Below are 15,886 nucleotides of genomic sequence, written 5' to 3'. Positions count from 1 at the left end.
CCGGGTGCCAGGAGCACAGCTGACCATGGTGCCCTCTGACTGACTCTTAGGGCCATGCTGTTAGGAAGTTGCAGCAGGCGCACTGTGTGGCCCCGACCTGCCCACCTCCCCTTTGGCCCCCTCGTGGTGCCTGTGGTCAACCCTTCCACATGGCAGCTCCTAGAGCGGGGTGACCCACTGCCCGGGGCTGTGCACACTTGCTGGGTGCCGAGTGTGTGCTGAATTAGTGAACACACTGAAGACCACAGACCTGCCCAGCTGGAGGGAGGCCGCTGGGCTCCCTGAACAAACACTCAGGTGGAACACAGCAGGCAGCTCCCACTCACCCTCCCGGGGGCGACAAGGCTGTCCACGCCCACCAGCTCCCGCTGCAGCTCCATCAGCTTCTGCAGGTTCTCCAGGCGGGTGAGGCTGTGCTGGAGCGTGGTGGTCACCTCTGTAATGGTCTTCAAGGCGTCTGCAAGGAGAGGGTCCTAAGCGTAGGCCCCAGAGTGGTATGGACGAAGCCCCCCACTACTCCCTTGTGCGGAGTCAGCATATAAAAGGCAGTTTTAATCCGGGGAACGTCTCCTCAGCCCCCTTCAGGGACTATTGCCCATGGCCACAGGCACCTGCCCAGCAGGCACAGACTCCTGCAGACACCCCAGAAACCTCAGCATGCTCCCCCGACAGGGCCGGCCACCACCGCTGCTCAGTGGGGAAGAACAGGCTTTAGGAGCGTTCCTCAGGGAGAGGTGCCGAGGGACTCTGCAGCACGTCAGATGGACGCTGGCTAGACACCACAACAAGAGCAGCCACCCAGTCAGTGCCGGCCAGAGCTGCCGCTGACCTAGTCCTGCTCTCTGGCTACTGCTACCAGGAGCATGGTGATACCCGTCCCTTACAGGGACCCCTCCCCTTTGCAGGAACCTCCTCCTGCCTGGCTGCAGCCCTCAGGGTCCCACCACCTGTGGCAGGACAAGGTCCACAGCCTCACCCAGCTCCTCCGCACGGCTGCCCACACTTCCCGAGGAGAGAGCCAGCTAAAAGGGAGGCACTGGGGAGGCCATCTCCTGTCAGGACAGGGACAAGCAGCAGGGGTGCCAGCGTGGTCCTCAAGTGTAGGGCCCACAGCTGGCGTCTGCACTGCCCACGCTCCCAGCTCCTCCCAGTCAGCTTGGGCCGCAGCTCCCCCCTGGCCTCTTTAGCTCTATAGCCTCCGGGTACAAGGCGGGCTACATGCCCAGTCTGACAGCAAGCTGAGCAGCTGCATGGGAGGCAGCCAGGGGCACCGGGCATCATGTGGTGACCCTGCAGGACGATTGTGGCAGGTCAGACAGGGTCCCTGCACTCCCGGTCCCACACCCATCCCTGGCAGCACTGCCATGATGTCTTGGGGCACCTATTCTAGGCGCACGGTGTGATGGGGCCACTCATGTGCTCATACACAGAAGCTCATAGGCCAGGCCTATGAGCCTGCCTTGGACAGGACCCAGAGGCCGCCCTGCTCTCAGATGCTGTATCTAGAGGACACAAGGCTGAGGGCTAGGACTGCTGCTTGGGCTCTGTGCTGCCCTTGGGCTGGCACTGGAAGCTGCCGGAAGCCGGGCACACACTTCAAACCCGGTCACTGTGCCTCCCCAGCAGCCAAGGGCCAGCATGCTGTATCCCTGACAGGTCAACACACTGCACACTCTGAAACCACAAGCTGCTTCTCCAGCCCCAAAGGTACCCCTCTTCCAAATACAAGTTCTCAGGAAGGCCCCGCAAGGCTGCTTGTCCACAGGCACAACTGGGCCTGCTCTCCAGACACAGCCGATGGGCGCGACCAGAGCCTGGCCTGGGCCTCCCCACGGGGGCACGCCTCCTGCAGAGGACCACCCTGCCAGCACGTGGGGTCACGGCAGGGAGACACCCAGAGGGGCTGCTGGCATCTCACACATCTGATTTCTCCTTTCAGCAGGCCAAGAGGGGGGGATTGTCCCCTCCTGCAGCCTGTTCCCCTGGCTCATCAGGAGGCACCTACTGACGTCATGTGGCCAGAAGGAAGCGCCCCGCGTTTTCCATCTGCATTGTTGTGACAATGGCGATTTCCTACACTGGATCTAGGCTGGATCAGAAGTCGTGCGTGTTGGTGAAAGGAGTCCATGTGCGTCACCTGGCTGTCACCTGGCCCAAAGCTACAAGTTTCAGAGCCAAGGCTTCCAGGACAGGAATACCCACAGGAGACAGGCCACTCTGCGGGGTGTGTGGCTGTGCACCTTTGGTGGCTCTGGGGCCCTGGGTTAGGCTGTCCCCTTGTGGCCCCACACCCCGTGGCTCTGTGCTGTTGACACTTGGGCTGGGAAGGGCCTGTGGTTGGTGGAGCAGGAGGAGGGCCACCTGCCTGTAGAGGCCTGCCCCCATCCCCTTCCAGCTGCAGAGAGGACCACTGACCACTCTGTGGCTCTCCTGGGTGGACCAGCAGAGGGGCCTCTCCTGCCCCACTCACCGCGGCAGTCGGCATGATCCCGGTGGCCTGGTGGGTGGTGCTGGCACAGGCGGCTCAGCAGCAGACGGTAGCGCACCAGCCGCTGGAGGGGCTTCAGCAGGAATGCGCTGAGAGGCAGGTAGCAGACCTTCTGGAGCTCGAACTCTTGGTAGAGCAGCTCCAGTTTCCTGCAGCGCTTGGTGGCCTTGTCCAGTTCTGTCAGGACCTCGTCGTGCCTTTGGAAGTAGCTGGTGAGCTCCTGTGGAGACACAGAAAGGCAGTGTGCAGGGGAGAGCCCCAGGGCCTTCGCAGGCCTTCACACTCCACCCTGACCTGCTGCTCCACAGTGTGCCCGCTGCTGCTCCATGCCCATGCCCACTGCCCACATGCTTCCTGCGGCCAGTGGAGGATGGCAGGGCTGCATGACCTTGCAGGGCACAGCAGGTGAGTGCTGGCAGGGATCAGGAAACCCCACTGAAGCTCCACCAGGCCCTAGTGCCCCACCCAGGAGGTCCCAGAGTGGGGCTGAGGAGCCGCTCGGCTGCTGGAGAGGGCATTGCGTTTTTTCTCCAGGCTGAGAGTGAACCGGGGCACTCTCCCACTGAGCTGCTCCCCAGCCCTCCACAGATGCACTGTGCCATGCCTCGGCCCTCCCAGCAGCTGGTCCCAGACGGGCATCACTGTGTCCCCTCCCATGCCTTACCTTCTTCCTTTCTCCCAGCACTAAGGACTGAACCCAGGGGCTCTCCCACTGAGCTGCACCCCAGAGTTTTTTCCTCCTGAGACAGAGTCTCACCAAGCTGCCCAGACTTGTGATCCTCCTGCCTCAGCCTCCACGTTGCTGGGATCTCACCAAGTTGCCCAGGCTTGTGATCCTCCTGCCTCAGCCTCCATGTTGCTGGGATCACAGGCGTATGCCACCGTTGGGCCCAGCCACACCTGGCGTCTTAATGACACGCCAGCGCACACAGGTTGTGACTGCTACACAGACCAACAGGTCAGACTAGACCAGTCCTCCTTCTAGAGGGCTTCAGTGGACATAAAGACAACCTGAGTGGTCTAATGAACTTGAGTACAAGATGTGTGCCTAGTTCAATTTCCAGTTAATGCCAGTGCTGAGGGACACAACTTCCTGTTACCCTGGCACAGAGGCCCACCAGGGTGTCCGGTAGGAGGGCCATGGGCAGGCTGCAGGGCTTCAGGTAGCCAGTGCTGGCTCTCCAGGTGCGGGTGTGGCCAGAGCCCCAGCTGCAGAGAGCCCAGGGGAGCCCGACTGTGGTGCTGCCTCCTCAGCCACCAGTGACTGTGGGCAGCTGGAGGGACAGGGCCGGAGAGCCCCTCCCCTGATGGAGCTCACTCGCTCTCAGGAGGACACCTGAGACAGGAGCCTGGCAGCCTTCAGCCTGGCAGGGCTTCAGCATCCCAGCCCTGGGTGGAGCCCCAGCTGACGCCTGTGTTGGGGGCACCCTGGACTGCCCAGGGTCTGCCATGGCTATTCCCGGAGCTTGGACGCTGTTCTCCAGGAACACAGTGTGGGAGCTGCTCTGAAGAGGGGTGTCCTGAGACGAGACCTGTCCTTGGGAGGGTCAGAGCTGCTCGTGTCCCAGAACGAGGGGCCCGTGTCCAGGAACTCGCCTGGGTGTCCTATGGTGGGGCAGTAGCCCCAGGACCGCGGAGCTTGAGGGAACCCTTCTGAGGATGCTGTCCTGAGGGTCCCTGAAGGGGACCCTGCTGTGGAAGAAGCCACTTGGGGGACCCTGTCCCAGAAGAAGGCTCTCTTGAGGGGCGCTCTACACTGAATGCCCCACTTTGAGGAAGCACACCAGGGGACAGTGCCTGAGAGGACAGGGGATAGGGGAGAGGCTCGTGCTGGCACCGCAGTGCCGGGGACAGCCTGAGTCTCCATGGAGGCCTGCCTACCTTTAGCTGGCGCATGGCCGGAAGCAGGACGTCTCCAATGCGCTGGTGGTCACCTGGCGTGTTGGTGCCGGGGGGAACCTCCCTGGAGGGCAGAGGCCTGTGAGGAGGCTGCATGGCCAGGAGCTGAGAGGCCCAGGGCCTGGGCCTGCTGACACTGAGGCGCCTGCCTGGAGTTCTCTGGACGGTGTGGCAGGAGAGCAGGACTGCACACTGCCTGCCCCCAGGGTCCACGCACACTTCAGGGGGGGACGGCCCCTTGGGACAAGTCCCTGAGTGGGGAGTCTCTGAGGGCAGTGGTAGTGACCAGAGCATGGGCCACGGGGTGCAGAATTCAGGGTGTAGGCATTGCCCTGGAGGGCCCACGGCCAAGGTCCAGGGTGTGCAAGGGTCTAGGACCCGGGAGTCGGGAGATGGGGGGGCCGGGCACAAGGCACTGTTACCAGAGTGCCAGCCTGTGCTCCACCTCGCGCAGGAAGCCTCTGTGGAACTTGTAGACGGGGTCGATGCTGGAGAAGAGCAGGGTCATCAGGGCTGCGGACATGGCACCCTCCTTGGCCACGGCGCTGCGGAACCACTGTGGGAGGAGGCGGGGCTGCTGGGGACCGAGAGGCTAGGCCTGAGGCCCGTCACCATGGGCGCCCAACACGGGGTTCCACCACTGCCCGCGGGCTGGGCTCAGCTCCAGCCCTCCTCTCCACTGACCATCCAGCTTTCAGAGTATCAAAGCAATTCTGGGCCAAAGTTTCAAAAGGAGGCCTTCCCCAAACTCTGGCCCAGGGCTTGGCTGTGACTCTTCCAACCTTTCCTCAGTCCTGCAGACTTGAGCCCAGAGCTCACACGTGCGTGGCCAGTGCTCCAGCACCACGCACACTCCCAGACTGTCCCAGCTTTTGAAGTGGGTGTGGTGGCGCAGGTTTGTAATCCCAGGGACTCAGGAGGCTGAGACAGGAGGAGTGCAAGTTCACGGCCAGCTTCAGCAACTTAGGGAGGCCCTGTCTCAAAAGATAAAAGGGTCTGGGACATAGCTCAGAGGTTAAGTGTCCCTCAGTTCAATACCTAATACCAAAAAGAAAAAAAAAAAATTGAGACAGGGTCACGTTAAGTTGCCAAGACTAGGCTTGAAAGTGTGATCCTCCCTCCTCAGCCTCCAGAGTCCCTGGGATTCAGGAGTGGCCACCACACCCAGTGACATGTGTCTTAAAGCACATGTGCACATCACATGGTCGTCAACAGGTGTTTTCAGGATGGAGCCTCTGTGTATGCTTAGATTTAAGAGGTTAAGAAAGTCACAGTGACAAGGACGGAGGCGCATACCACAGTGAGCACTTCTAGATCCTTCAGATACGTCCGTTCTGTAGCAAGAATCTCCTTGGCTATGAAATAGGCCTCGTCTTCTGGCATGAGCTGGAAGAAGCAGAGGCGGCCATGAGCCTGTGTCTGAGGGATGGATGGCCAGCCTTTGACTTCAGGGGCCGGGGTTGTGACACCTGCTTTCTTCTCTCAGCCCCGTCATGGGTCTTGGCTTGGATTCTTGCAGGGAATCCCTGCCAAGCACCACAGGCACAATTCGGCCCGGGGGTATCTCCTCACATGGTTTCTCATTTTGTGTTATTCTCCTGGAGAAAAGAATTGCTGTTCAAGCCTCAGTAAGCTTCACAGCTGGGACTCGAATGAGTTGGTGATGGGTATCCTGTGGACAGGCCGTAGCCGTGGTGCAGCTGGTGGGCACAGCTGGGGGTGTGTCGAACAGTGTGTATGAGGGTGAGAGAGACAAGGTCACTGAAATAACCAAGCAATACCCTCTACAGCCTGAACGTGGCCCAGGGGCTCCAGGTCTCCCCCCGGCCATCTCCTCCGGCATGCTGGCTCTGCCCTGAGCCTGCTCAGCACACCTGGCCTTGGGGTGCCGGGTCCCATCCTGGGGCCCCCCAAGCTGACAGCCTCTGCTGGCCCTGCACAGTGCCTGTTTTCACAGCTCCTCTTGACCTCAGGGTTCCTTGGATGGACCACTCCTCGCCCCCTCCAGGCAGGCACCTGGGATGTACCTCGAGTCCCTGCCCACCAGGAGCTGGCCACCCCAAGAGGAGACAGGAGAGGAGCAGCACTCAGAAATGATGAGGGCGCCTCACGCCCCTGCAGAAGGTGCATGGAGACCAGCAGGCCCAGCAGGGAGCTGCAGGGAAGGGGCAGCTCCAGGGCAGCCTGTGGAGCAGGCCCAAGGGGAACGTGAAGGGGCCATTCGAGGGGCTCCTGGGGAGGCAGGCCATCTGCCTTCTGGGTGGGCTGGGAATGCACTTGGGCCCCAAGGTGTGAGCCGAGCAGCACAGAGGGCGGAGCTGTGGGGGCTTCTGCACCAGCCCAGGGAGGGGACCAACCCAGGTGGGATGCACAGCAGGCCTTGGCCTAAGCCAAGGAGAGACCAGACCATAGAGGGAGGTCCACGTGGCTTCAGAGCAGCAAGAGGGTGCAACACAGAAGCCAGGTCCTCCAGAGGAGGTTGGAGCCATGTCTTCTCCTCTGTGCACCTGTCTAGTCCAAGATCAGCTGTGACAGCCTTCAGAGCCCAGGGACGGAAGGCGACAAGTGTGTCCATCTCAGGTGTGCAGCACCCCAGGGAGGGGAGACCACAGCCCGCAGAGCTGGGCCCTCCCTGCCATCCTCTCCTCTCAGCTCTTCCCAGGTGCCTGGTAGCCAGGTGTGGCCCTGGTCCTGCCATTTCCCTCTGGAGGCCCCAGCCATTCCTGGGGTGGTGGCCCTCCTCTCCAACCCCGCAACCTTCACACTTTGTTTTTTGTGCTATTAAAATTGACTCATTCAAATTAAAATTCAGTAAAATCTCTTTAAAAAGTCCTATCACCACTTGGATTGCTACATACCCTGGGGTCAGCTCTGTCCTCAAGAGGTCCCACCTTCCCAACAGGGATGCCAAGGTTGGATGCCCCACAGCTGAAGGTCCTGTGTCGGGGTCACCTCTGAGAGGGGTCCATAAGCAATAGCCTGACTCCCAGCCCCAGCCCAGCTCCTGGCCCTGGGACAGAGATGCCCACACAGTCCAAGGAGAGTCACTGGTGGGCTTCTCTTCCCAGTGCCACCCCACTGCAGGGATGCCCAGGGGAAGGTGGCCTGTGGCTCATCCACCCATGGAAGCCCAATCAGGGGCAGAGAGCACCAGAGCCACAGGGGTCTGCCCCCGAGCCACAGGCCAGCCGGCTCCCAGCCAGTGGGAACGTGGGTGTGCGAGGGCCTCTCAGGAAGCATGGTTCCCACAGAGCCTTGCCACCTGCCTCCACAGGAGGTACCGCACAGCCTCCAGCCCCAAGGGGCCAGTCCTCACCAGTCTCCACCAGGAAGGCGGGGGGGCCAGCACTGGGCAGCCAGGGCCTCCTGACACAGCTCAGCAGGCAGGTGCACACAGAGGCTTGAGCAGGCTGGACTCTAACCTCTATTCCCTGAAGCTGCTGGCCCTGTGGGAGAGTCCCCATGGAGTCTGGGCCAGCTTCCCCTTGGCCACACACCTGGCTGGGTCCCCGGTTCTCAGGACCAGCACAGAGGGCCTTCGGGAGCTGCAGGCACACCTGGTAGCTGCATCTACCTCATGGCCCCACAGGCCAGTAAGCCACTGCCCTGGGGACAGTGTGAGGGAAGGGCACCCACACTGGAGATGGGCCTTGCTGTGCAGACCCAAACATGTGGAAGGGCACCCTGCTGTCCCTGTGGAGAAGTGGCCGCGGCAGGCCCAAGCCAAGGGCTCTCCCTCTGAGGTGGTCCTGTGCCCCATCTCCTGTCCTGTGGTGACTACAGGCTTCTCCTCTCTCAGGGCCAGGCCTGTGGGCCCAACACATCATCACCCTACAAATCTGAAGAGTCTCATTTTGTGACACAGTAAGTGACAAACTAAAGCTGTTTCAAACACAGATTTTCTCCAAGCCATTTTTGTTTTTGAACCAAAGAAACATTGAAATAAACATGTTGTTGAGTTTCCAAAGTAAATAAATAAGCTGTCCACAAGAAATCCCCTCACTGCCCACACCAGCTGTCCATGGACATCCAGCAGCCTCTCAGACAGCATGGGTGCCTGCCGTGGTCTGACTGCCGGGGAGCCTCAGGCCCCCGCCTGGAAGGTGCAGGCACTGCCCCTGCATCCCCAGCCCTTTTAAAGCCCAGAGGCATTGGGCCGGCAAGATGGCAGGTATGAGCCACTACACCTGGGGGACCCCTTGTCCCCCAGGGCCAGCACCGTCCGGAGCTCACTGCTTTAAGCTCATTTGTCCCTAGATCTTTCTGGTGTGCTCACCTGCAAAACTGCAGCCCTAGGTGGGCCCAGCTGACAGCCTCCCGCAACACTGCCCCAGCTGCATGGGGAGGCCAGGAGAGTGGAGGCCGCCCTGGCCACTGACAGTCCTCCTCAGCCCACGATTCAGAACTCCTCTGCTTGCTCACTGTCTACAGCAGACCCAGTGTGCATCCTCGGCAGATACCCACGGGGCAACGCAAGCCTCAGTCTGCCCACTGCACTGCCCACACTCCCTCCCCCACTTGCCCACCAGGCCTCACCTCCGAGAACAGCCTGACCCCAGTCAGCCCCCACCATGCCGAGGTCTTCTCCCAGTGACTCCACCATTAAAGTGGCAGGAGGAGGGGGCAGGGGCAGGGGAGAGGCTGGAGGGTGAGGAGGGCAGGCAAAGTTCCCAGGCCCCGCCTGGGAGCTGAGACTCTGCAGCCAGAACTGTGGTTGAATGAGAAAGGGTGGAGAGTCCCGGGCAGATCCTGCTGGGAGCCGGGGCAGCTCCCAGCCCCGTCCAGCAGCTCCCCAGCCTACCTTGTGCAGAGTTTCCTCCTGGTCCTGTGTCTGGGCTCCAGCAGCCTCACTGAGGGCAGGGCTCAGGAGGGGGCCCAAGCCCTGCTCGGCTGGGCCCAGAGTGACCTGCAGTATGGGGTGCAGGCTCAGGGGGCTCCTCTGGCTGGAGGAAGAAGGCTGAGCACCGTCCTCAGAAAGGCCTGGAATGAATGGGGCAGGTGAAGTGAGATGAGAAGGCTGGGCCCTCGTGCGCGGGAGGCCTTCTGGAGAGAGTGGGGACGCCTGTTCTGAAGTGAGATAGAGCTGGGCAGAGGGCTGATGGCCAGAGAGAGGTGTGGACCCAGGGCCCTGGCAGCAGGTTCCAGGGCCTCTCTCTGCTCTGGAGATGGACTGTGATGGGTCTCCCCAGGAGGTCAGCACCCAGGCCAGAGTCAGAACCACCCCCTAGGCAAGTCTGGGCCAAGTGCATCACCATGCCCACCATCTCCAGTGGGGTTGTGCACGGGCCCAGCTTCTGGGGTTTGCATCATGAAGACTTTGAGGCTCATCCCGCAACAGGCAAGGAATGCTTCCCCACCCGCTGCAAGCTGTGCTTTTGAACAGAGAGGCTCAACCTGAGCCCAGTTCTAGGGAGACCACTGAGGGGCTCTCTTCATCAGTCACTGCAAAATACAGATTTCCTTTTTGCTTTAATTCTCAAAGGTGTGTTCCTACTATTTCCTATGGGAATATCAGTAATTAGGTGCCAAATTTTAAAGATTTTTATTTTTATTTTTTTGGTATCAGGGATTAAACTCAAGGGCACTTGGCCACTGAGCCATGTCCTCAGCCCTATTTTGTATTTTATTTAGAGACAGGGTCTCACTGAGTTGCTCAGCACATCGCCATTGCTGAGGCTGGCTTTGAACTCGTGATCCTCCTGCCTCAGCCTCCAGAGCTGCTGGGATTACAGTTGTGCACCACTGCGCCCCATTGAAAACCTATTTAAAGCAGGTTTCATAGGAGAAATCTAAATGATGTTTAGAAGTCACCAAAGGTAGGGCTGGCTTGTGGCTCAGTGGTGGAGCACCACATTAAAAAAAAAATAAATAAGGGTATTGTGTCCACCTACAATTAAACATATACATATTTCTTAAAGTTACCAAAGGTAGACCTGTGTCACTTCCAAGGGGGTGCACTGCCACGGCACCTCACTATGAGGGTGGGTCAGCTTGCAGGATGCTGGAGAGGGGCCCCTGCACCGCACCCACGCTGGCCGCCAAGCCAGCCCTCCACTGTGGCTGGAGCCCAGGGCAGTCACCGAGTGCCAGTTTCTAAAGCCAGTACATGTTTTGTTAACGCTGCACATGTAACTGAGCAGGGCAGCTTCCTGGAGGAGAGCAGCGGCATGCGCAGGTGCACTGGCTGCCACACGGCAGCCCCCCAGTGTGCCGCAGTGCAAGAGGAAGGCCTCACTTCCCATTGACAAACGCAGACAGCTGGAAGACCTTGCCCGATGCGAGGAGTCCTGGGAACTTCTCTCTGCGACTTCCACAAGACACATTTACACACAAGGAAACGCTGACAAGGCCTAGTCATTATCACTATATGAAGTTACCAAGGACCAACTTATCAGAATGTGCATTTAGTTAAGTATCCTCATCAGTATCAGTGACCTCAGGTACCTACTGCTGCTCCAGAGACGCTCCCTGTCGCTCCTGGAGTCAGCCGGAAGTGGTGCTCGTGCCACCCTGCAGCACGGTCACCTCTGTGCTGCGGAGACGCCTTTCCTCTTTCCTAAGCCGCACCATCTAGGATCTGTGCCCCCAATCCTTTCCCGATTGGACAGAATGGCATTATGAGGTCATCTTAAGCAATTAGAATTCAGAGAAAACTCTAGATGCTACAAATGACTTATTGTTTTGGTGCTGGGGTTCGAACCCAGGGGCACTTAACCACTGAGTCACATCCCCAGCCCAGTTATTTTTTATTTTGAGACAGGGTCTAGCTAAGTTTCTTAGGCCCCGGCTAAGTTGCTGAGGCTGGCTTTGAACTCACGATCCGCCTGCTCAGCCTTGCTGCGGGATTACAGGTGGGCCCCACTGCACCTGGAAAGCCACAGTATTTTGTACTCATCACTTATGAAAATAAGTCAAAGGTTACAGGTGTGGTGGTGCACACCTGCAGTCCCAGCAACTGAGGCGGCCGAGCCAGGAGGATCCCAAGATCCAGGCCGGCTTCAGCAACTTAGGGAGACCCTATCTCTAAGATGTAAAGAGACTGGGGACATGGCTCGTGGTTAAGTGCCTGTGGGTTCAGCCCATTTCCCTGAAGGAAGTTCAACCAAGGGAGCTGCAGACTCGACTGTGTCTGAGTGGACTGGGCGGGTGTGGCCTGGGCTGCTGGCTGGGTTGGCAAACGGGCTGCCGCCAGCATAGGGAAACAGGGTCATCACAGCAGAAAGCAGCCTTTAATGAAGACGTCCTCGTGGAAGGACACCCCCCTGCAGAGTAGACTCTTCTTGCGGAACACACCCCCTCGGGTTCTGTGGAGGCCGAGTCATCATAGGATATTATTGTCGTAAAAACTTTCTATTTCACAAAACTTGTCAACTCGAAATTTAGGGAATGGATGAAATGTATCACAAATGCCATTTAACATTTTAAAAAATTGTTTGGCAAACCTTATAAATCATACCTACTTCTGATCACAGCCACACACACCCCAGGTGAGGAGTGCACCTATGGGGAAACACGGTCACCAAGAGGTGGTGGGTGTGTGCCTTCCCAGACACAGGCCATGCAGTGTGACACAGGCTGTGGGCACCCTGTGCCCAGCACAGTGTCGTCGTCACTCGAGCTCTCTCAGCTGGAGGTGCCACTGCATGGCACCCAGGAGGAAGCAAGCCAGGGATGGTGGCTTAGCAGCTGCTCTCCACCAGTGACCAGTGACTGGCGACGGCTGAGGCAGACGCAGGCTCTGCCCCTGGGGCCTGTGGGGAGGCCCCTGTGGTCCCACCTGTAGGCCCACCTGTCTGTGAGCCTGCTCCTCACAAACGCACCCCAACGCGTGGCTAGCTGGAAGGTGTCTTAAGAACTTTCAAAATGCTGAGTCTCATTTTCGATACCACAGGGTTTGTCAGCCTCTACTGACAGGGGAGAGCCGACGCCAGGCATTTGTAAGAGCAGCTCCCCATCCGAGCTCTGAGAGGCAGGAGGACTGCCAAGAGCGAGTGCTCGTCACCCACAGTTGAGAGGTCACGTGGACAGCAGTGGGGGCCTGCTGAGCTCTGCCCCTGCTGGGCGCTCCCTGAGGGCCATGCTGCGGGTGGCAAGGTGGGACAGTCTTCAGAGGTCACTTGCGACTGATAACTCCTTCCGACCGACCGTCAGCAAGGAGCACTCCGGCTGTGTTTTCTGACGTGCTCTCAGCGTTCACCAGAGTCCTGAAGCATCCTCCTTGAGGACGCCGTCATCTAACTGGAGACGCGAGGGGGGAAGGGGTCCAGAGCCCCGAGGGCGGCACCCGGGATCTGCTCTCGACCCACAACTGTACCCTCTCCTTTAAAATTCTCTACCCAGCAATCCTTGAAAGTATGTGCCGCTAGTGGAGGAAGAATCAGCTCCTATTTGGCAAAATTCAAGGTCAAGTTGAAGGTTAATCAGAGTGGGTGGTGCAAGCCACAGATGCGTCATCTTGAACAGAGCCGGCTGATCCCAGGAGAGGAAGGCCTGGTGCGCAGGTCCTGAGAGTCAGCAGAGGGGCACTTTGGCTTCCCTCTTGGGCTGTACTCAGAATCTGGGTCAACTGTGAAGGTGAGATCCATCCGGCTTCCGATCACCTCTGCCAGCCCCCGTCAACAGGTGGTGGGAGGAGCTGCACCTGGTGCCTCTTCCCAGAGCTGTCTGCAGCCAGCGGAGGTGGGCTCCAGAGGGGCCAGCTGCTCATGGCAGATGCTCCCGTGAACACCTTGGCTGCTCCTCCCCATTCTGTTCTACATAAACAAGGCTCTTTCCTCATGAAGACAGCAACACATTCTTCAAGAACCTTCAGTTGCTGCTTTCAGGGTGTTCTACACCCACGCCACTCTTCATAGCGCCCCTGGCCGCCCCACGGCCTTCGCCCTGCTCCCTCAGCTGCCCTGCAGGGTGACCACATTCCCCTGCAGCTTGCCAGAATCACCATCAGGACTGGGGCCACCTTCAAAGGCCAGGTGCACCCAAGCCCTGCCCTCCCCGTCTCCCGTCCCACCTCCATCTCACTGCATAGACTGCAAGGGCATAGCCCGGGAGAGAGAACTCAGCTAACCAAGGGGTGTCCAAATCCTCCCCCACGTCCCCAGGTCGAGGCTGGGAGGCTGGGAGGCTGGGGTGTGGCTGAGGCCATACAGCGTGCATTGCACTAGCAGAGAAGTGCCTGTCAGCCCCTGCTGGCACTGTGCCAAGCAGCCCGAGGGCCGCCCGGGACACTACCCGAAGGGGCAGCACAACCGTGCAACCCACCTGGCCAGGATGGGTGCCCCAGACCCGCCCAGCAGAGCCTCCTAGAGAAGCAAGGCCTGGCTCAGCTCCAGCCACAGGGTGCAGGCCCTGGCCAGGAGGCAGGGAGTGAGCCCTGGGGCCACCTCACCTTTTCTATAGTGGAGCCAAAATACTCACATTCTTATTTTATACTGTTCTTTCAAATAAAGGGATCTGGTACAAAAGGAAGGAAACAAAGAACAAGAAATGGAGCAGGCATATGAACCTGGAGCACAGTCGGCCGCTGGGCAGCCGTCTACACCCACTGCAGCTAGGGCTGTGGGCTCCTGTGCCCAGGCAGGGGTTCCAGGGCTTTGGTATTTTTGTCCTAATAAAACTGCCTGGGTGGGGGGGGGGAGGCTGGGTGAAGCTCCGTGGCAGCGCCGTGCACCTGGCCCTGGTTCCACCCCCACTCTGCAAACAAAACGAAATGAAGTGAAAAGGCACACTGAGGGCCTCCTCCTAAAACTCTTGAGAAGTGCCCTGTGACCAGAAAGGGACGAGGAGTGTGGATGGTGCTCACCAGGAAGATGTGCCTCAGAACCCACGGCTGCGAGGCAGGCCCGCACGTCACCATTTGCTGTCGTGCTGCGAGGGAGGCCGAGTTGGGATGGCTTGGGATGGCACTTTCTTGAATCAAGATCTATCCAGGGATGTCCTTCTAGGGGACTCACTTTTCAGGGTCACTCTCCTGACTGGGAGCGGCAGGCACTGGGCAAGTTAGCAGGGAGCCGACCCACGTGGCAGGGGCCTGAGCTCCTGACCTGTCCCCTCCTCTGCAGGCGGTGGGGTCTGGAGTTTGCCCCGACCATGAGCTCTACCCTGTGAGAGCTGTCCCCTGGCCCTGAGGCTCCAGGTGGGCTGTGTGCCTCCCGTCCCAGTCATGGGTGCTTACTGGCCATGCTGCCATTGGGTGCCACGTGCCTCGAGCCCCTAGGGGAAGCCACCACTGCTCAGATGTGTGGCGCAAGCAGCTAGAGCCACGGTGTGAGCACCAAAGGGAAAGGCCAGAAGCCTGTCCCCAGGGGTCGGCTGCCCCGGCTGCGGAGGAGGAGGGCAGGGTGTCCCTGTGCACCCAGGGCACCAGCAGGAGGTGAGGGAGGACAGCTCCCTGGGGGCAGCAGAGCTTGCCGAGAACCCCAGGGCTGCCCTTGGGGGCAGGTTCCCGCTAGCCACCTGGGCCCATGGGGGTCAGCACACTCTGTGCAGGACGTGTGCCTCCGTGGTGCTCACGGACCTGGAGTGTGGGCTCAGCAGACCACAGCTTCCTGTGCCCACCCTTTCACAGGGGCCAAGCCCAGGGCGGGCCAGAGCAGAAGGCACTCAGAGAGTGCCAAGATGCAGCAGAGCAGCCAGGGTGGCACTCGGTGCTCTGAAGCCCTGGGTGGAAGGAGACATCGTCAGGTGGTGGAAACTCGCAGCTGTTTTAATTCTAACTTAACATGGAAGATCTTGAACTCATACAGATCAAAATTCTGATTAGCGGAGAGGAAGCTAAAAAGCCCATTTTAAAATCCGTAGTAAATATTTCCTTGTTTTATTGAATGAACAATTTTAAGTTCTTAATTAGTACATATCTATAAATTTATAAATGGCAATGTCAACGGAAAAGAAATTTTATAAGTACCACAAACCAGACAACAGAAGTTCTCTTTAAAGAGTGAACGATCCAAGTGCACAAAGGGATTCTGGCTCCTTCCTCTCTAAGGGGAATGTGAAGGCTCGGGAGCCAGAGGCGGGGCCTGTGGGACCCTGCAGGGAGGGCGGGTGGCATCTTCCATGCCCGCAGCCCAGCCCAGTGCCACAGTGAGGGCAGAGCAGAGGAGATTATGGCCCCAAAAGCAAGAGCCAGCTCCGAGCCCACGTCCTCAAGGACATTGGTGGTTCTGTGAAGTGACTGTCCTGTGGTAGGTCTCATTTCTACTGTCCCACGAGCGGGGCAGACACTGCATGTCATCATCAAAGGCACATGGAGAGGCATTTGAGGGCCCTGTCCCCACATGGTTGGGACCACAGCACACAGGGGGCCTCAGGGCCGCCCTTGGGGCTGCAGAGCAGTGAGCAGCCACGTTGGACAGCAGAGGACAGGTACAGTGGCAGTGCAGGAGTGGCCCTGGCCCAGGAGGGAGTGGGGCCACAGCAGCAGGCTAGAGCTCTGCACGGGGTTCCCCTGGGTGCCACCCTGTGTGAGCGCGCTGGACAGCACAGTGTTGACTGGAG

At 59.2% G+C, this 15,886-nt stretch overlaps 2 protein-coding genes across 13 annotated transcripts in view; one reads left to right on the top strand and one right to left on the bottom strand.

The window, feature by feature from the left end:
- The window catches only part of FARP2 (FERM, ARH/RhoGEF and pleckstrin domain protein 2), a 94,742-nt gene that overhangs the window by 7,488 nt on the left and 71,368 nt on the right, over nucleotides 1-15,886 (bottom strand). For all 12 annotated transcript variants that reach the window (XM_081261019.1, XM_081261020.1, XM_081261017.1 and 9 more), the window contains 6 exons: nucleotides 9,189-9,367; nucleotides 5,684-5,773; nucleotides 4,810-4,943; nucleotides 4,370-4,451; nucleotides 2,471-2,708; nucleotides 327-457 (listed from right to left, as the gene is read on the bottom strand). In XM_081261019.1, coding sequence (XP_081117145.1) covers nucleotides 327-457; nucleotides 2,471-2,708; nucleotides 4,370-4,451; nucleotides 4,810-4,943; nucleotides 5,684-5,773; nucleotides 9,189-9,367 — 854 coding nt within the window. The remainder of the gene's footprint in view (nucleotides 1-326; nucleotides 458-2,470; nucleotides 2,709-4,369; nucleotides 4,452-4,809; nucleotides 4,944-5,683; nucleotides 5,774-9,188; nucleotides 9,368-15,886) is intronic.
- On the top strand, nucleotides 1,308-9,178 carry LOC308630667 (uncharacterized protein). Its single transcript, XM_081261036.1, has 2 exons — nucleotides 1,308-2,224; nucleotides 6,361-9,178. Exons 1-2 carry the CDS (start codon nucleotides 2,063-2,065, stop codon nucleotides 7,363-7,365), a joined length of 1,167 nt encoding a protein of 388 aa, XP_081117162.1. The 5' UTR covers nucleotides 1,308-2,062; the 3' UTR covers nucleotides 7,366-9,178.

Source organism: Spermophilus citellus (genome assembly GCF_964194105.1).
Source record: "Spermophilus citellus genome assembly, chromosome: 11".
Lineage (NCBI taxonomy): Eukaryota > Metazoa > Chordata > Mammalia > Rodentia > Sciuridae > Spermophilus > Spermophilus citellus.
The sequence above is the reverse complement of the archived record's forward strand: the minus strand, read 5'-3'. Positions and strand labels throughout refer to the sequence as shown.